At 43.5% G+C, this 20,196-nt stretch overlaps 1 protein-coding gene across 2 annotated transcripts in view; it reads left to right on the top strand.

The window, feature by feature from the left end:
* DPY19L3 (dpy-19 like C-mannosyltransferase 3) overlaps positions 1 to 19,522 on the top strand; it is a 70,505-nt gene extending 50,983 nt beyond the window's left edge. For both annotated transcript variants that reach the window (XM_045076005.1, XM_045076006.1), the window contains 5 exons: positions 58 to 114; positions 4,061 to 4,143; positions 11,752 to 11,884; positions 14,120 to 14,278; positions 15,718 to 19,522. In XM_045076005.1, the coding sequence (XP_044931940.1) occupies positions 58 to 114; positions 4,061 to 4,143; positions 11,752 to 11,884; positions 14,120 to 14,278; positions 15,718 to 15,879 (594 nt within the window). In that variant the 3' untranslated portion in view covers positions 15,880 to 19,522. The remainder of the gene's footprint in view (positions 1 to 57; positions 115 to 4,060; positions 4,144 to 11,751; positions 11,885 to 14,119; positions 14,279 to 15,717) is intronic.
* The last annotated feature ends 674 nt before the right edge of the window (positions 19,523 to 20,196 follow it).

Genomic DNA, 20,196 nt, shown 5'->3' with positions numbered 1-20,196 from the left:
AAAGCAAAACTGTAAGGCAAAAATACCTGTGATCTAAATAATGTCTTTCTTATATAGATATGTATAATGCGATATTCAGTACCGATATTAATACTGCTGTATCTGTGCTACAAGGTAAGACTGATTTTCCTCATTCTTTCCATCATTAATCTAGCGGAATAATTGCTTTGACTCAGTGTACTCTGTCTGTTATTGGCAAATGGAATGATTTGCAGAGGTTACAAATACCTCCTTTGCTTCTCATGAAGGCACTTGGCATTGATAAGAAAACTGATCTGTTTCCCAAATAGTATTTAACAAGTAAAAATATTATAGCAAAAACAACTACAGTTTAATTTTTCTAATTAATTTTGATTCTGACTTACTATTAAGCTGATGCAAATTCTGAAAAGAAAGGTGTTTTCAGACCTATGCTGAGGTGAATAAAGTAGAAAAATAATTTTTCCCTGTTACCCGCCTTATAGAGAGTAAGAGATCCTAAAATGCATCTTACTTTAACCTACATATTTCATTAGATGCTTAAAATCATCTTTGTGAGAGGCTGGGTATATATGGTCCCAGATTAGCCTCATGAGCTGTCCTTCAGTTTGAGTAGGAAATCATGAACTTCGTATTCTCAGGTGACTGATTTCTGAAATAACTTTAACTGTGCTTCGTTTTGAGAATGCTCCTCAAGAGACAAGGAGTCACCAGTCAGGCTATTTGGTGATCCTTTTGTCACATCTTTGAAATTTAGAGGCTTGAATCTGTACCTGGGCAGGGAGCCCAGACTCTTGCTATCTGGTTGAGCTTTTACCCTCTTTTTAAAAAATCTGACGTATTTTTTTAAGTTCATATTTTTTCCTTCAAATTTGGTTTTATGTTAGAACAATAGATGTCCTACTCTACTGTGTATAGCCCCTCACTTGGGCTGGGGGAAGGGGGTGCTACAGGGGTTCACCCAAGGAGAGGGTCAGCTAGAGCAGCTCAGCGTTTGGTTTTATTTGCTTATACTTTCACATAAGATTTTATCTGAAGCCAAACGTTTTAGGCTAAAAATCATGTTTGCTCATCACTATATTGGATGATTCTACTGTAAATATTTCAAAAATTTATGCTCTATCGTGTTCCTATCTATCAAAGCATCTACTGTTGCAGGCAGAGCGCTGTGCTAACTCCAATACTGGAAAACATAGAAATAGGTTATTTCTTCCACCTGGCCTCTGGGAATTTTATAGCTCTCATGTAAATAAATGAAACTTCTTCCAAAGCTCTGGAAAGCAATGACTAAAGACTAAACAGAGTGTATGTTTAATAACGAAGGAGGTAGCTTGACCTCTCCACATTGCCTCTGAGTGACAAAACACCCTCCTCACAGGAAAGATTGAGCTCACTGTGCTTCTTGGCTCCCGCTAACGATGTACGCACACTATGACGGTCTCTTTCCTACAGTCACTCTGTGCGTAGGCTGAGTTCTTAAGTGTCAGCTATGTATTTGGAATTTTACTGATTTTTTTTTTTTACAGCTATTTGAGGACTTAAGTCTCTTGTTCTTGGTAAAATTGAGGAAGGAGAGTGTAGGAGAAATAAACTACACGGTACAGCACTGTTTCCCAAAGTGTGGTCCCCAGAGAAGCAGCGTCAGCATCACTTGGGAACTTGTCATAAACACAGATGTTTGGGTCCCACTCCAAACCAGACCTCCTGAATCAGAAGCTCTGGGAGTCGAGTCCAGAAATGTGTGTGTCCTCGGCCCTCTAGGTGGGGCTAATGCAGAGAACTGGGCTTCTCCGCGTTGGCGCTGTTGACACTCTGGCTAGGTAATTCCTTGTCGTAGCTGACCTGTGTGTTACAGGATGTTTAGCAACAACTCTGCTTTCTACTCCCTTGTTGCCAACAGCACCTCCCTCCAGTCCTGACAATCAAAAATCTCCAGACATTGGGAAGCCTCCCCTTGGCATGGAGCCAAATCCCTCCAGCCACCCCTCTTGAAAATCATTACTATTAAAAAAAAAAAAAAAAAAAAAAAAGTGATAGCACCAAAAGAACCCATCATTTCCAGGAAATCTACACAGACATTCTTTGAGTAAGAGAGTAACTCAGAAGAATCCCTCCAGAGATTAGCCTAGCATTAGCGCAGCTCTTCTCAGCCCTTCTCCATCCTCCTCAGGCCTGGACTTCAGGAGAAAGTCCAGCTTTCACTACACAAAGCAGTCTCGATATTCCAGCCTCTCAAAATGTGAAATCACAAAGACAATAGAGGTATTACATATATTAAGAAGTACCCTGAAACTGAGGAAACTGGAAAACAGCTGTTGAAGATTTACCTATAAGTAAAATAAACTGGATTTCAAAGCCTGACTTTGAGGTTCATGGAGCAATTGTAATGAGGAGTTCAGATTTTCTCGTTCCTAGCAGTTTTGCTGTATGTCTCTTTAGGACAGTCCTTTTTAAAAGGGAAAAGCATGCACTTCACTCTAAAACCAGGAGTTTAATAAAATTACTACCCTCGTGTTGATGAACTTATTGGCATTGCTGAAATACCATTTAGAAGGAACAGTTAGTGATCCAACACTTATTTTCACGTTTATCATGTTTAAAAAGTTTATCATAAGACAGTGTTACTAGATTTGAACATTTTCAGAATTAACAGCAGCAACTTCCAAGCTAGCAAAATATGCAATACCCATTGAATTCATAGATTTCGATATGTGTTTTATACTAAAGGAATGAGGACATATCATTAAAAAGTTGGCATTCTGTTGATTATCGAAATTAATAGGGACAACTGAAATATTACATAGGTATCATGGAATCACTATGATTACATCTCTTCTAAAACTTGGAACCGGTAGTGCTGATACCTGGTTTTCTGTCACCAGCAGTTTTCCTTGTTCACATACCCAGGGGACAAGATGAGAAGGAGCACTAAAAATGGCTGAAGATGAGATGACAAGATAAAGTGACAGGGCTGGCGCCCAGCCCCCAGCCAGTCGGGTACCACTCTGGTTCCACTTAGTGGTTCTGAAGTACAGTTACTACATTCTCCACATTAATGAAGCACAGACCCATTGTCAGTGGCCTTCTTCCAACATAGGAATTCTGCTGTTCACCCTAGGGTGTATATAGATGATCAAGGCTTCTTAGCCAATCATCATTTGATACAGCAGTGAACATGTAATTAACTGTTGAATTAAGCAGGCAGTTATGTTAGAAAAGCCGTGGAGCTCGGAGTGGGACGTTTACACTTTCTCTGCATCACCTTAACTAACTCAAGTTGAGTAGGAGGCCACAGTGGCATAAATAGAATATTCAGGTGCACCAGATTTTCCTGGAGAGTCCTACTTTCCAATACTCTTCTCTCCCATTGTACCCGCAGTTACATTAAAACACATCAGGGCATTTGTCCAAATTTCCAGTGCAGATGCTGTAATCCCAGTGAGGAGGGAGCTGGATGTGGAGTCAGGTTTCTAGCGGTAGCTCTGCCCCTTTGTGACCTGGTCAAGTCATCTCTCCGAGCCAGCATCTGCAGAAGAGTAAAATAAAGTGAACAGCAGGAGAGATGGCGCCTTTTGGGTCCACTTTCTCCCTGGGTAGCTGTGGGGGTGAAGGAGATTCTGTGTTCCAGAGCATGTTCGCAGCTCCACAGCCGTGCTGTCTTGGGAGGGCACTTTCCGTCTCGAAGGGTAGATGGCACGACCGAAGTTAGTGTCTGACACCCTGTGAGCTTCCTGGTGGCTGCCATTCCTGTCCTCTCCAAATTAACGTTGGCCTAGATTTGAGCGTCACATACGACAGCATTTTCACTAGAGTAAAATAAAAGCTCTTTTTAAAAAGTTGAGGACCCCTCCCACCCTGATCAGCTTGGGCTCAAGACCATTTGGGGAACTGGTGTCAGACTTTGGCTCGCCTGATGCCAGGAGGGCGGATGGTGGAAATGAGGTCGTTCTCCTGCTGCTGTCGTCCTATCCATGTAGCTCCCAAGTTCTACGCAGTTTCTCCTCTTTCGTTTGAATCTTAGCGATAGTTGTGGGTGCGGGGGTGGATTTTGTTTTTGTTTTTGTTTTGTTTTTAATTTCAGTTCTGGCCAGGAATGATGGATGAACTCTCCGAGTTGAGAGAATTCTATGATCCAGACACAGTGGAGCTGATGAACTGGATTAAGTAAGAGGATTTTTTTTAACCTTTAAAATGTAAAGTGCCTTTTAAGAGTCACTGTAGACCTCACCTGGTGTTTCCTTTTTTCTGAATCTAATTGTGAAGATACATTCATTTTCAAGTTTTTCTTTAAAACTCTGTATTTGGAAATAATTCCTTTCCATCCAAGAAATATTCTCTCTAACCACAGTCTCACAAAGAAGGGGGAAAACCCACACGGAGAGGAAAACAGCTGGAGGATAATGGAAGGAAAGCTTTATACTCTCAGCCAATTTCACCTTGATCATTTCTTTCATTTTAATACCATCCCAATTTTCTGTGATTACTGACCCAAGGAAGTATTCCTTCCTTGCTAATCATGTAAAAATGACACTGTAAACCACAGTTAGAGTCCTACTAGCTCCTTGTACCTTGCATTTTAACTAAGCATACTACCCAAGCCTAGAGCTAAAGGAAACTGAAACTACAAAGGCTTCCCTCTGGAACGTCATGGTTGTTTGGAACTGTATCGGGTCTTACCAGTGCCTGCGCTCTGCTGCTTTGCCTCAGCATTCAGCGTCAGGACCAACTCTGTTTAGGGAGACCGGTCTCCCACCAGCACAAAGAAACTTTTCTACCCAGAGCAGTATTCCTGTGCCCCGTACTGCTGTACTCCCTGCTTTATAACCAAAAAGCAGCAGTGTAATTCCTCACATGTAAATAGATGTCACAGATCTTATGTGACTCCGAAGGCATCTGCTGTACCGTCTCCGTCCCTTAGAATTTTAGCAGCCATATTGGCACTTGCTCGTGACTGATGTTGGCTAACCGGTACAGTTTAGCACCGCGTGTGTATTAAGAGATGGTAAATGTTTGATAGTGTGGGTCTCTTGAGTGCAATACGTGGCTTTTATAGAGATTTATGTCTAAAATATATACGTGGATTTGGTCCCAATGTCGGACTGGCTCTGACTAGATGCAGGGAGTATAATTTTTCATATATTTCCTGTGCTGAGATTTCAAAGCAGGCTTTGTCTTTATATATTTATTTAACTTTAAATCATGGCAGACAATTGTAGAGTAAATAATTCCTTCAGTATTTATTGTGTATGGGGAAAGAGGGTTATTCGTATAAAGAAAAGCTAATTACTTTTGCATTAACTATAGTCAGCTGGAAATTTATGACACATACATCTGAAGGTGAGGCTGATATTTTCTGGTTTTGAAATTGTACTGTCAATACAAATGTGCAGGGCACCTGCTTTCTGGTAGAATCCCAAAGCCGGCAGCTCTGGCAGATCTACCTCAGTCGTTGCTGTAAGCAGCCCACCTCCACTCCCCAGTCGTAGGGGAATGAGTCGTAGTGTCAGTCAGCATACATCCTAGCAGATCCCTGGTTGTGTTTGACAGTGTCGGCCTGGGTGTGCTCACCAGAGAGCCTCTATTTCCATGCCTGTCCTCACAGAAGATTATTTAAAGTGACATTTCTGGTTCTGAAAAATTGTGGATGAGAGATATATCCCAGGTATAAAGAAGACTGTCTGCTAGTCTGCTATTTCTCTCATTTGGGAAAGCGATCTTTGTTCTGTGCTTTCTCCTCTCATTAACGTGGTCCTCCCTCTGTATGGAGACATTTTCTTTTTACTTTTTAAAAAATCCTCAGCAATTGGAAAGCTTTGTATTGTTCCAAAATGTTGGTTCTGTTGTGATCTACTCCTGCTTGTTTTCCTCTTAAAATTCTTCAAATCCAAATTATTGTTTTTGCAAAATATAGCTGCTGGGCATGTTCGCGAAATAAGCTAAGTGATGATGAATATATGCCAGGATAGGGTCTATTTAGACACAAAATGTATTTGTTTAAATCAACATTTAAATCAGCTCTGGTCTGTCGCCTTCCATTCCAAACACAAGGGAATATATTTAATATTCTTTTTACTCACCCAGATTTCTTCTGCTTTTGAAATATAAAATATGACCTTCAGCTTTCATCTTAGTACTTTTATCGGTCACATGTGCCTGTGACACGAGTAGGGTGGAGCTGGGCTGGAGAACGGGCCTGAGGATACGTGGCATGTGTCTGAAAGTCTGACATTGTCTCAGGGCAGCCCCCAGGCCTTCCGTGGGGACCCAGCCTTGTCAGTGAGGAAGGAGTGCCTCCCCCTCTCCACCCGGTGTGCTGCTGTTCTCAGCCAGCCGCCTCGGTACTGGCCGTGCCCCTCTTCGGCCAGCGCATACGGGGGCAGGGAGGCACCCTCCATCCCAGGATGGCTGCCCTTGAAGATGAGTCAGGATGAGAAACAGTGACCTGCAGAAACTGTAGGCGAACCTCCAGTGACCGTCCATGACAGCGCAGGGCACCTCCCTCAGGAAGCGTTAGGAGGAAGTTCACCCGCCATGTCCTAGCCTCTGCTTTGCGTGCTTAGCACTGGGGCAGACCCACTGTAACACCTGCCTTAGACATCGCTCTTGTGCGCCAGGGACCCTGAGCGTCCATTGGGAGATTAGGTCTTGCCCATTGTTCACTTGGGCTTCTCGGGGCTGGAGGGTAAATTGAAAGGTTCCATCATCTCAGCAAGACTTCATTCTTTTCTTTTGGAGGGGCTCGGGTATGACTTTCTATCAGCTAACCAGATGTCCTCCGTGGAAGATAAAGGGCATTCGGATACCACTTCTTAGGATACCACTTCTTAACAGCAGAGGGGCCATCCCAGAGGGATTCGATTTCTGTGAAAATATTGAATGCCTTGATACATGGAGTTCTCTCTGAGCTCATATACTTATGAGTACAATAGAGCAGCTCATTACTGAGCACCAGCTATATATATATAGGACATGATGATGAACGTGCAAATGGGTGGCCTTTTTTTTTTTTTTTTAAGAGGGAAAGAAAGAGGTGGGAAGAGGGGCAGAAGGAGAGAGAGAATCCTAGGCTCCATGCTGGGTGTGGAGCCTGACACAGGGCTCCATCTCCTGACCCTGAGATCATGACCTGAGCTGAAATCAGGAGTCAGACACTCAACCGACTAAGCCACCCCGGCACCCCTAGAGTAGAGATTTAAATTTAAGTATAAAATTAAGAACACTTTGAGATCCAGTGCCTCGTTAATCAGTGAGGATATGTTGTCTCAGCCAGCCCCAGAACCTTCCCTGGCAGGTCGCCTGTTGCTCCCCCCAGATTTGATTGCCCATGTTCATATTAACTCCTTTTTGCTGATGTTTCCAAAATACAAAGACTAAAAACCTGGTATGTTGGGTTTTTGGTATTTTGAGGGTTTGTTTTTGTTTTTGTTTTTTTCACGTTCTGGTATCACTTTCAGTGAGCCCGGAGCCTTGTTGGGCTTTCTGTGTGACTAGGAAGCACATGGGGCCAAACTCCACAACGGCAGGCTTCATACCTCGTTCCTTTGTGACCTCTGAATGTTTCAGACTTGGTTCCTGAAATTCTTCTCTGACGTTGTGCAATTAAGACACTTCTAACAGATTTGAATATTTTGAGATGTGACATTTTAACTATAGGGCTTTAGAAGATTTTTTTTTTTTTTTTTTTTTTTTTTTTGCTTTAGAAGATTTTTCACTAGCAGCAGCCTCTTCAGTGATGAAGCCCACATATACGATATTTTCTCAATAGGACAAAGAAAATGGCCCAAACTTCCTTAGCATTTTATCAAAACAGAAGGAATTACCGGATATTTTAAATATGATGAAGGTTAAGTTCAGACCTTAAATGCCTATAAGCCTCTTTTATATTTAATGAATCATTTTGTGGTATTTGCATAATTCTATAAATTTTTGAAGTGTAGATAAAGCAAATGTTCACACATTATATTATAATGCTCAGTTTACCCATTAGTTCAACAGTAATTAACTTGTTGAAGCTTAGAGCTTCAAAAATAAATGAGATTATTTGTTCGAAATGCCATCAGGTCTTCCTGGAATGACATTTAAATTATGTAATGTAAATCCGTTTGACCTGTGAGTCCTTGTCATTATTTAGTGACATTTCTTACAGAATAAATTGTTTGCAGGTTGGGCAGCCTGCTATAGAGCTTGGCAGAGAGCTATAAAAACAAATTATCTTTTCATTTTATACATCATTTGTTCAAACATTGGCAAAAATTGCTTTGTTTTTCTATAATAGAGAAGTGTCATTCAGTGGTTAAAAGCACATTAGCTATTTTAGACACAGACCACAGACCGTGTGAGCGGAAGTATCTGAGAAGGAAGACTGGCCAGCATTACACCTGCCATACTGCATATTTTAAGTTAAGGACAAAGGATGCCTTTCCCCTTTGCCTGCTAAGTTTACCACAGAAAATATAAAACACAGTGTATCTAGGGTTTTCTTAAAGTTCAGAAAATGTGTGATTTTTTTTCATTTTGTTCCACTTAGCTTGTTTGTTTTACTTTGCATTTGCTTTACGGGTAAACTTAAATATTTAAAGTAGCAGTGAAATGTCCCAGATTTAGCACGGGGCTAGCATATAAAACGAAGTCAGCAGAAGAAAGCGAATAAACATCATCTCTGCTATGCTTGGAAGTCAGTAGTTTTCAAAGAAGTATTCTTTCTGGTTCATTTTATAGGCATTAGGATACTTGTATTTTGCTACTTTAAAATGAAACCAAGGACCTTAGGGAAAGACTGGTAACAATCCAGAAGATTGTTGGACCAACAGTTGAAACAGATCACATTACTTTTAAACTTTCTGACTCTTTGAATGAGGCCAAACATTAAAACACATCGCAAATGAGTACAGCTTATTTCATTTTTCCCTCAAGGCCTCTCAGCAGCCATGGGACCCATCACCCAGCTCTCCCAGGGTCTGCACCCGCTGTGGGGGAGGGGACACTCAGGTGCTCTTAGAGCTCCCAGAGGAGAGAGGCAAGATTTGCCATGGTTGGACCTTGTCTGGTGTGTCTTGTTTCCAGGATAGCTAAAGGCCCACAGAAAGCACTAGTAAATACATGCCAGACTAACCCTTCTTTATTTGGAAGTGCTTGCCCATAGTGGGAGCTGCGTCAGGCTCTGCTTGCTTATTAGCTAGTGAGCTGCCTTTTTTTTTTTTTAAGATTTTATTTATTTATTTGACAGACAGAGATCACAAGTAGGCAGAGAGGCAGGCAGAGAGAGAGAGGAGGAAGCAGGCTCCCTGCTGAGCAGAGAGCCCGATGCGGGGCTCGATCCCAGGATCCTGGGATCATGACCTGAGGCAAAGGCAGAGGCTTTAACCCACTGAGCCACCCAGGCGCCCCACTAGTGAGCCCAACACACAGTAGGCTATCAGTGCTATGGTTTGACTGAATAAAGAATAACTTTGTGACTCCCCAGCAAGCAGTTCAGGACTCTGGACATTTGAAAACTTTGTGAACTGTGTGAGTCATCCAAGTAGTATGATCAGAGTCAGGGAGGAAGATGAGACCTTGGTCTTGAGCCATGAATAGACAGTAGTCATCCATGTCCGCCGCAGTTATAAAACAGGTAAATGCTAGAAACAGCTCTGTGCATCGCCCTGATGGGGACTCCTGTTCTAATCCAAAATGGGGATGCGAAGGCAGTCTGAAGATCTGAATGGCTGCTCTCAGCTCAGCCGCCGGGTTTATCACTTGCGCAGAAAGGCCAGCGAGGGACCCTCTAGGCAGATAGACCGTAGAAACCAGGATAGCGCAGCCACGGTTAGCTTTCACCGCTACCGCATGCTCCGCCAGACGGGGAGACCAGGCTTCACTCCTTCCGGCAGTCTACATCTGTTCAGGCCAGTGAGCCCCAAAGACAGCCACTTTGGGGCATTATTTAGTATGTGGCATTATCGCATTATTTATTGTGGTGGAATCATTTAAGCCAGTTAGGAGCATACAAAACGAAAGACTGTGGGTGGGAGAAGGGAAAACGTTGACATTTTCTTGAATTAGTATTTGCCCGCGCTAACTCTCCTTGGCAGTTCTGGCATGCGCTGATGAGGGCGGCCCAGACCAAGTGTTTAGGAAGTGCCCGTTGAGTTAAATTAAGTATTTGTAAAACTTCCCGCTAAGGAGCACTACACCTTCACGTGTTGTCATTGAAACCCTCGTGTCCCCCTGACTCCATGGGGCAGATGTCAAGAATTCCCTGTAAATTGCCAGTTCAAAGGACAGAGTAAATATCCGTTTGCTCTTGAGCTCACCCGGGTCTGCTAGTTAGAATGCTCACAACCTACCCAGCACGGCCAACCGCACTGGAAACTGTTTTCTCTCAGAATCCACACCTTAGGCTCTGGTGTGAGTTGTGTCATCATTGAGAAAGCTCCTTGAAATCCAGCTGACTGAGAGTGTCATTGTTAGAAAAAGGATCCTGAGGTCTTCAAGTATATTATTTGTGACTTGAACTGTAGGGTATCTTACCCATAGGCACCCTAAGGCCATTGCTGGATGACAGTCATACCATAGTCTTAGCATTATGCCGATGTACATGACCATCCTTGTGCCATAGGGGAATTTGATGGTGGCCTCTCTTAGAAACGTAGCGCCACAGTAAGTTTCTGCCCTGATCTCCAAAAATGCTGAGGAGGATGGCCTTTCTACAGAGCATGTTGAGTTTTAGTAAGTTCAGTTAGACTCCTTCTCAAAACTCTCCATCTTTTAACTCTCCCTGGCAGACCAAGGATCCTCTTAGCACTGGAAGAACACATGTGGCCCATGGTGTTCTCAGGGGGCCTCTGAGGACACGCCGTGTCGAGGAGGATCTGTAGAAGGGCACACATGTCCTTCACAATAAACTGACACCTTGTTCATTTGCAAAGGGACTCCCAGGTTCCCAAAAATATGGAATTAAAATCAACTACTAAGATTCTTCGTTTCCGGGGGGGAAGGAAAAATGCTCTTACTGTAGCTAGGGAGTCTTTTCCTTCAGTCTCCACCCTTGTCCCTCACATCCCACAGGGATGCCGAGAGCTGCAGCTCGGTGGCACATGGCGAGCGAGGTCATGATTTAATAATGTGAGAGCACCCGCGTTCCTTAGGCATTCATCTGGGACTAAGGAAATACTTGTGTTTCCACATCAGAAATTGTGCATATCCCCGTATTGAGTAATAAATTACTAGCTTTTTCAGAATCCTCTGTGTTCTTTTCTTTTTATGAATTCTATTTTTTTTTTCCTGGAAAGTAATTTTTCATAATATCTGTGATCTTTTTTGTGGCCTTAAACAAAAACAAGTTGGAATTGACTTACAGTCAGCTGCAGTTTCTGGCCTTCTGATTTGTTTCACTCTTGGCAGCCCTTTCGTTAAGTTTAATACAAAACACGAAGTCTTCTAAATTCTTTTTTGTCAGAATCTGCCCCTCGCGGGCCAGAGCAGGACAAGATTATGGGATTTAGCCTGGAAGATTTCCAGCCAGGAGATGGCCACATCTTAAGACCATTTGTTTTAAGAGTAAAGCCAGCAAAACAGTGAATGAGAAGTCTCCCAACTGTTGTCAAAAACAGATAGGAGAAGTTCCGTAAAACAGTTTGAGCGCAAATGCCAGGGGGCCTCCTGCATTTTCCCTGAAGTCTCAGCCATTTCTGAAGCAGCAGCCCCATGGTTCTGGGAGTGTGATGTTGTGTTCGTTGTTGTGAGGAGATCTTAGCCAGGAGGTTAATTCAGACTCTTGAAATCTTCCAGCTCTAACACTCCCCGGAAGGCCGTGTTTGCTGGGAGCATGCAGCTGCTGGCAGGAGTCAAGCTGTGCACCGGAAGGACCTTGACCAACCACCCGCACTACGAAGACAACAGCCTGAGGGAGCGGACCAAAGCGGTGAGGGCCTGGTGGCCTTTCTTCCCTTGTAGCTGCTCAGGGCGAGTAGGACCTGAAGCCCCCGGGGATGGCAGCTCCGGAGTCTAGGGTTTGCCCTGCCCCACGTCCACTAGAGGCATCCAGATACGTTCCTCTTGGTTAGAGGAATCACAGAAGAAAAACAGCTTGCAAAGTACCAGAAAGAATATTTGAGAGCAAAGCTCTCAGCTCTTGACTCAGAGAGGGAAGGAAAAGGAGTGAGGGCACCCTGGTCACTTATTTTTTGGACCATTTTGTGTGTGTGTGTGTGTGCACGCGCACGCGCGCATTAATTGGTAATACGGCCGCACAGTTCAAACTTCAGAATAAACCAAAGTCTTCTTGGTGAAAAGTCTACACCCCAGCCCTCCACCAGTGGCTGGCTCCCCTCACAGGAGACGATAGTATTACTGGTTTGTTGTATATCTTTCCATGGGGATTTTATGCGTATACAAATGTGTACACACACATACACACACACACCCCATATTCATATGCTTCCCCCACCCCTTTATGGACAAGTCACACACAGCATCTTGGTTTTTTTGGTTCTTGTATTTTACCCTCATTCCAGATCAGTATATTAACAGCTTTCTTGTTTTTAAACCTACAGAAATTGTGTTATGCAGATGTAGCATATTTTATTTAACAGTTGGGGTTGTTTGCCTGTCGTTGGCAATTTTATAAACAATGTTCCTGATGGTAAACGTGCATACGTATCGCTCTGCACATCAGGTTCTCAGAGGTGGACGTACCGGGGCGGAGAGCATGGGCGTCCGTCTCTGAGTGAGACAGACGGTCCTAAGTCACTGTCTGGACAGACGGCACCAGTCACGTTCCAGTCAGCGCTGCAGGAGGCCACCTGTTTCCCTCAGTCTTCCCAGCGGTGGCTTCCAACTTTTTAATGTTTTTTTATCCATCACTTCTATCTTAGTAGCTGAAAATTTGCTGAAAAGTCTTATTTTGGCCTGAGATTTAGCTAGCCTAAAAGCTCATGATTTTTACTAAATCCCCTGGATTTTATGAGAATATCTGAACCTAGACTCCTACTAAAATGGGAATTTTTCAGTTGGTGCAAGTGCTTGAGATCACCCCAGGTTAGTTGGAGGAAGCAGGGAGGGTCCCTGGCTCCCAGACCCAGAGTTCAGTGGGGAAGTGGCCTGTGTGGCTGGGCCTCAGGGGAGGGGCGGAGAAGCCGGGGCAGGTCACAGGGCTCCTGCACGCCACCACCTCCAGGACCCCACCTGTGTCTGGGGACCCAGGGTTGTTCTCTCACAAAACTGACATCCTGAAGGTCCTGGTGCCCTTCTGCGGCTGTGACCTTCAAGTCCCAGGAACACTGTCAGCATGAGGCCGCTGCTGAACTCTGGCAAGGAGGGCCCCGCAATGTTGGCAGCAGAGGCAGACCCCTCCCCAGCAGGGCGGAGCACCCATCCGTGCAGCTCCCTGGCCCTCGGCGCCCTGTCTCCTCAGTCACAGACATGTCATTAGAAATCAGTGTGTGGGAAGGGAGTCAGCAGCCCTACCTCTCACACACGCAAGACACCTAGCCTCTTCCCATGCCAAGTCGCAGAACGCGGGGCACACGCCATCTGTGTCTTCGCACGAGGGATGTGACGCTGGTGATGAGCAGGAAGGACGCGCTCCCGCTGAACCGCCGCTGCGTGCCGCAAGTTGCTCTCGCTCCAGGAAGGACAAGAGAGAGAAGTGTGGGGCCTCCTGCTGCTCAAGCAGGGAGCAGCCTGGCCCCGGACCTCTGGTGGTCCTTCTCCCCAGCTGCGGTGGCCGCAGGCCGGCGCTCCTTACAGGCGTAGTTACCCCAGCCCGTGCCATCATGTCCAGTGGCCCCTCTCGTCCAAAGATCTTTTTAAAGGTAGAGAGCGTGTCTTACTCCACCGCGTGCTTTCCTCCGGGAAGCAGCCTTCAAGTTGGCACCTGCGATCGGTAACTCCCAGTGACACGTTCTAGATCCCTGTCGCTTGAGTGTTTAAATCCAGATGCATTCAGCACCCTTCCTTCTCGCAAGGCTGAGTAATGGCCGCGTTCTTCCGGCAAGCCCACACCGCAGGCCTGCGGACGAGTGAGGTGCCGCGTGGGAAGAGTGTCTGGGTCTTCGACTCAACCCCTGTGGGACGCTGCCACGTCAGATCCCCCTCCAGTAGCTTCCTGGCAGTTGAGTGGTATTTCTTCCTGTTCCCCTCTTGTCTCGTCTTGCAGGTTTATCAGATTTATGCGAAGAGGTCCCCAGAGGACGTGCATGCCCTCCTGAGGTCCTTTGGCGCTGACTACGTCATTCTGGAAGACAGCATCTGCTACGAACGAAGGCACCAGCGAGGCTGCCGGCTGCGGGACCTGCTGGACATCGCCAATGGGCATGTAAGCCTGTCCCCTTGTCCTGGGTGGGGCTTCTGGAGATGGAGGTCCGATCCGCACCTCTGTACATGACAGAACGAGGTAATGAACCGATTACCCAGCTTCACCGCGCCCTGTGGGACTCCAGGCTCTGGCACTTCAGTGACGGCCGTGAGGGCTGGTGAGGGGACAGATGAGGGGGCTTCAGGCTCCAACCTCCTGTCAAATAGAGCAGCTCTGTCTTTAGCTGATTTGTGACCCGAGGTTCTGCAGAAAGCCCATTCTTTAAGGCTTTGCTGTTAAAATGAAAACCAAAACCTCAACCTTTTAAAAACCTACGCTCCAAAGCAGCGTTTTGGCTGGCACGTGCGTGGGACTGGGACAGCAGGGCTCCATTCCAGCCGCTGCTCCTGTCATTGTCTCCTTTGTCCACGGGCACAATGCCACAAAGATGGCTTTCTGTAGCCAAGCCTCCACTCCAGAGCAGAGCAAACTATCTCTCCCTCCTCCTCCTGAGGAAAATGTTCTTGGAGCTATGCCAGCTCTCAGATTAGCACAAGCAGAAGATTTCCTCCCTTTAAGAGGTGACGTGTGCTGTAACTATTTGGTATAAAAGCTGACAGATACTTTAAAAAAGTGAATGGGAAAAAAATGATATACCTGGCCTAAATCTCAAAAAAACAAAAACAGTTGATTGTACAGAATTGGAGATTCAGAACACCTGAGATCTACTCTCATGGCAAGTTTCAAGCGTGTGGTTCTAGGGCTCTTACCTGTCGTCCCTGTGCTGTACGTTAGAGGCGCGGGACTCAGTTGGCCAATAACTGCCGGTGTGTCCTTTGACCAGCACGATGTGTTCCTCAACTTGACTGTGGTGATCATCTCACCATGAATACGTGTATCAGGCCATCAGGTTGTGTCCCTTAACTGTGCACGGTCTGATTCACCAGTTACGCCTCAGTAAACCTGGAGGAACGAGAACGTGAGATTCAAATATTTGCCCAAGGAAAGTAACTGTCCCTAATGATCTTCAGTTCAGAGTATAATAGACCAAAGACCTGCATTTAAATTTTGATCCGTGTATAAATTTTTTCCAACTAGGCCATCTAATGAGTTGGAGGACTTCTTCTGGTCATAGTCATTCTTCTCTGTACTTCATTTTTGTGAGAGCAACAGTGTGGTACGTTCCTAAGAACAAGGAGATCCAGGTTCTACTTCTAGCTTTGCCGTTAAAGGTGATCATCCTGTGATACCCAGCTCCCCTCCTGAGCTTTGATTTATACTTCCCAAGGGGAAGAGGTGGACCCGATGATCTTTCAGTAGCCACCGACATTGAAATAATAGAATTTACGTTCACCTAACATATCACTCTCAAAGAAACCCGACACCTACTCCTACTTCTCTTGACTCCTATAAATATGATTTTTGCCCCCAAATTGTATTTGGTTTTGTTTTGGCTTTAGATGATGGATGGCCCAGGAGAGAACGATCCTGATTTGAAACTTGCAGGACACCCTCGCTTCTGTGAAGAGATAAAGAGGAACCTGCCGTCCTACACAGCATACTTCACCAGAGTGTTTCAGAACAAAACATTCCACGTTTACAAGCTATCGAGAAACAAGTAACCAAGCTCTCTGTTCCGCCTCTATTTTTGATACGTGAAGTCCATCCTAATGAAACTCAGCAGTAACATTTCATATGTCGTTAGGTAGCCTGTAGCCTGTACCACAAAGCTGTGATATGAGTAAGTTGTAGAGATGTTTACACAAGCATTACCGTCCTTGAAAGTTACTTACACAAGCTTCTGTCTTTTTTATCTTGTTTCATTAATGTTCTTTAGCCTAAACGTTCTCAACTTCCTAGGAGTGGTCTAGAATCTCATTGCTAGGGAGAACACTAAGTGGGCCACGGTGGCCTGAACAGCCACACATCATAGTAGAAATCCAGAAGCTGTTCAGGATTGAAATACTGTTAATTGACTTCAGACAGGGTAGAATCGAATTAAGGGGATGCATAATTAAATTCTTTAGTGTTGTTTCACTAGTGAAGGCCAGTGGGTGGCTTTTTAAAAAGCTCCTTATCGTCCTATTTCACCTAAAAATTTTATGTTTTCCAACTGTCATGCTTTTAATTTTTTTTTTTAAATCATGTTGGGTCTTTGTATATATCTAAAACTTTTTGTTGTGTACTGTCTGAAATGTAAAGTTTAGCACTTCAGTATATGTGTTGTGTGTGTGTGTGTACGTGTGTACGTGCATGCGGGTGCATGTTTTAATGCTGGATATAGAAAAGTGTGACAAATTCCTTATTGTAAGTCATGAAAGGAGCAGAAATGTGATGTAGCCATGCAGATTTTGTTACTGTTTAGTGTTATTTTAAAATCTATTGATACTGTCTAGCCTATCCTGCAAGTAAGAAAATTTTTCTTCATTTCTTACTCATTTAAATTTACTGGGTTTGCAATATTTTCTAAACTTTTTGTTTTTAAACTTTGTATTTTTTACAGCCTAGAACCTTGCAAAGTCTGAATATTTTTAAAATGTTCTATCTTACTAATTCACTAATACAATATTTTTGGCAGAGAGCATTTTCATACCAGTTTGATTTGTGGTCTCCAATCTTACTGTGAGGACCTGGGTAGTGTGATTCCTTTTCTTACTAAAAGGTAACCAAGTGCCTCTAAGTCATGCTTATTTGTAGACAACAAAGAGGATCATGTATACCTGTTCAAAAATTTTTTGATAATTGCTTTTATAATTAATTTCTAATGAGGGGGGACATGTAAAAGTTGCTGATAAAAGCATATTGCACATTTAATTAAATCAAGATGGCTAATGAAATTAACTTTCTCCCCTGTTCTTGCCAGTTGGAAATGATGTAAAGGTTTCTCCTTGCAGCTGTAGGGAAGTGTATTACCCTAGACATCAAAATAGATATATCACATGTTCAAATTATTTCACATTCAGTTACTACTTAATAAACAGTATTCAAAAAGAAATATTACACTGTCATGTTGGACTCCAGGATACTCGGCTTTTTTATCAAAACTTATTTAAATTAAAAAAAAAAAAATTGACACTGGCTAGGTTACTAGATTATACAGCTGAAACTCCTGAATTATGTCTTTCCTGTATCCTGTAATAAGGTTGGAGACCACTGCAGTTTAGGATAATACAATAATAAAACACTTTAATCAGTGCTAAAACTGTAATTAAGCCAGTAATGATGCATGCCTGGTGTGGCTGACAGCATGGGTCAGTTTATCCTTCAGCGAGTGCCTTACTCTTAGTTGAAATGAAGCACATGTAAGGTACATGTTAGACCACATAGTTTTGTTTTTCAAGTCCTCTATTACCTTCTTGATAGATTTACATTTTATTTCAACTATTTCTAGATGCACTAGTCTAAGCATTTGAGTATACGGAGCCTCAGTATAAGAAACATGTACTTAAATTTGTATGCTGATCATCTCCGCCTTGATGGCACACAGGAGTCTTTCTCTCCTAGTTTAGGTGCCACTGTTGCCAAGACATTGAGTGTTGAGTCTTCAGTGAAAAATATAAAGTGCCAAAAAAAAACAACAACAACAACACAAAGTCTTGCAAGACAGAATCCATGCATACACTCTTTACAAGACACTGTGACCATGTAGAGCATTTTTCTTTTCTGATGACCAGGTCTGTCAACAAATCATGTTAAACATTCTTCGTGCTCATCAGTTTCTCTTTTATGACCTTCTTGTTGGAGTCCACGGGAGGAAAGAGGAAGAGTGACTGACTCCTGGCCTGCCACCAAGCCAGAGCGCACCACCCGGGGCCTTTGCTCCCCACCACACAGATCTCTGTGGCTGTGGTCATATTTGGTAATAGCCTCAAATTGTGGCTGGTTTTGGGTTTTTTTATGGTTAGAATAACCACTTGATTTTGCTTCAGAGTTAGCATTCAGAAGAACCTCGAAGTACAATAAGTGCTCTTAACAGTCCTCTGCTTACATGACTCACCACATTCCCCGCAGTCTCCCTCCCTCCTGTGAGCTGACTGACCAGGCCGCTCCCTGTGTCCCCTCCTGCCCGGGCTCCCTCCTGTGTGCTCTGTGCCCGTGCCAACTGCTCTGTGCCAGTTCTCTTGGTTGTGAGGACACAGTTCAACACAAACCTAGGAAATAGGGCTGCAAAAAGCGGTTTCTGTGAACATTAACTGGAATGCTTTGGTCAGGTTTGATAAAGGTTGAGTGGCTACTAAAAATTGCTTTTAAATAAATTAGGCGTGGTTGGGAAAATTCTAAAATACTGGAAAAACATAAAATTCAAGAAAATTTCTGAGCTTTGATTGCTTCATAGGTTGAACTACTCACTCCACCTTTAAAAATATCTAGACTGACCAGAGGTATTAAAATGTACCATCATATTACTAGTAGGATTTATGCAAGCATAGAACTGGAACCATTGAACCCTCATTGCAAAGGAAAGACCTTGGCTTCGCAGCAGAAGATTAGCAAATGAATGGACAATTATACATTTAAAGTTATGATTCCCTACTTGAATCTACTTACTTCATTAAATGATTTCATTAAATGACTGATAGTGATCACAGTGGCTAATAGAGTTTCTACTACAGTTGAAAGGTTTCAGTTAGTCTTTTATTACAGACTTAAGAAATAGGGATTCATTTCAGATATATGAGCCAGGAGCATAATTAGGTGTTATCTAGGCCATCTGTTGTCCACTTAGAGATTATTTTCTTGAACTTTGTGAGGTCAGCTAGGGGTGTGTGTGTGGATGTGCGTGCATGTGTGCGCGTGTGTGAGGTAGGGCGAGGGCAGATGTAGATACTTCCTCTGGTCTGCATCTTTTCTTCACAATTAACTAAAAATGTGTATTCTGATTCCACGGGAACTTTGTCTAAGATGTACCAATTTTAGTTAATCTTTGGCAAAAACCTACCTGAGTTAACATAGAAATACTCCATTTTTAAAATTTCATTTAAACCTTGGAATTAATAGGAAGACATTAAAACATTCTCAGATCATGTATCTTGGTTAATATGCTCCCAAATGCTTTATATATGACAACCTTTTGGCCCAGAAGAGAGTGCTTATCTGTTGTTGGAAAAAACTTTCAAGGTGAGAGCGGCTTGCTTTCTTGTGGCAACTGGCAATTGACTTTCTGTATTTAACATCCTCTGGGTAAAATCTTACAAAGAGCTTTTATAGTTTGTTGTACTGAACTGTACGGAGATTATATACTAAATAAAGCTCTTTTAAAGTACACAAGATGAGTGTCTTTCCTTTCTTTGAAGGTCAGAAACCAAGGAACCAGTTCCTAAAGTGTATTAAATACATGCTACGTGGAGGCTAGTCCTTCAAGATAGATAGGCCAAGGTCTTGGCTGGACTTGCTAATGGCGTAGGAGTTTATTTTTTCATGGAATTTGGTTTGATAGCTCATTACTTGTTTCACTTGAACCTCAGATTATAGTTTGTATTTCTAAAGAGAAGGCTGCTATCAGCAGAATTTATCCTCAAAGAGGTAAATGCTATTTGTTTTCACCTTTGGAGTTGTTTCTATTTGATGATTAATTCTCAGTCTTCAGTAATTCAGGAAGATGGGTGGTAGTCCACATTTTGGTAAGAGCTTGTACATAAGTGTATTTGACTGTTACATTGTTCAAAGCAGATACTGAAATTCCAAGCAGAAACAGAGAGACCAGTGTACATCCAAATAGAAGAAACTGGCTGTGGGGTCTCAGATATTTCGTGCTGACTCTTAGAAAGCTCTTAAGCTCTTGAGCTGAAATGGTCTCTAGCATAGGAAGAGTTACAAACAGTACAGATAAATGAAAGGCTCAGGATGGGAATGAACTGAACAGGGAATGGTTTGGCATGTGACACCAGGCACACAGAAGACGAAATGCTGTTTCTCTGCCCCTTCTTTCAAAAGTGGCA

This window comes from Mustela putorius, unplaced genomic scaffold (assembly GCF_011764305.1).
Source record: "Mustela putorius furo isolate JIRA1106 unplaced genomic scaffold, ASM1176430v1.1 tig00000174_pilon_pilon_pilon, whole genome shotgun sequence".
In the NCBI taxonomy this organism is placed as follows: Eukaryota; Metazoa; Chordata; class Mammalia; order Carnivora; family Mustelidae; genus Mustela; species Mustela putorius.
Note: the sequence above shows the minus strand (reverse complement) of the source record. Positions and strands in the feature narration are given on the sequence as shown.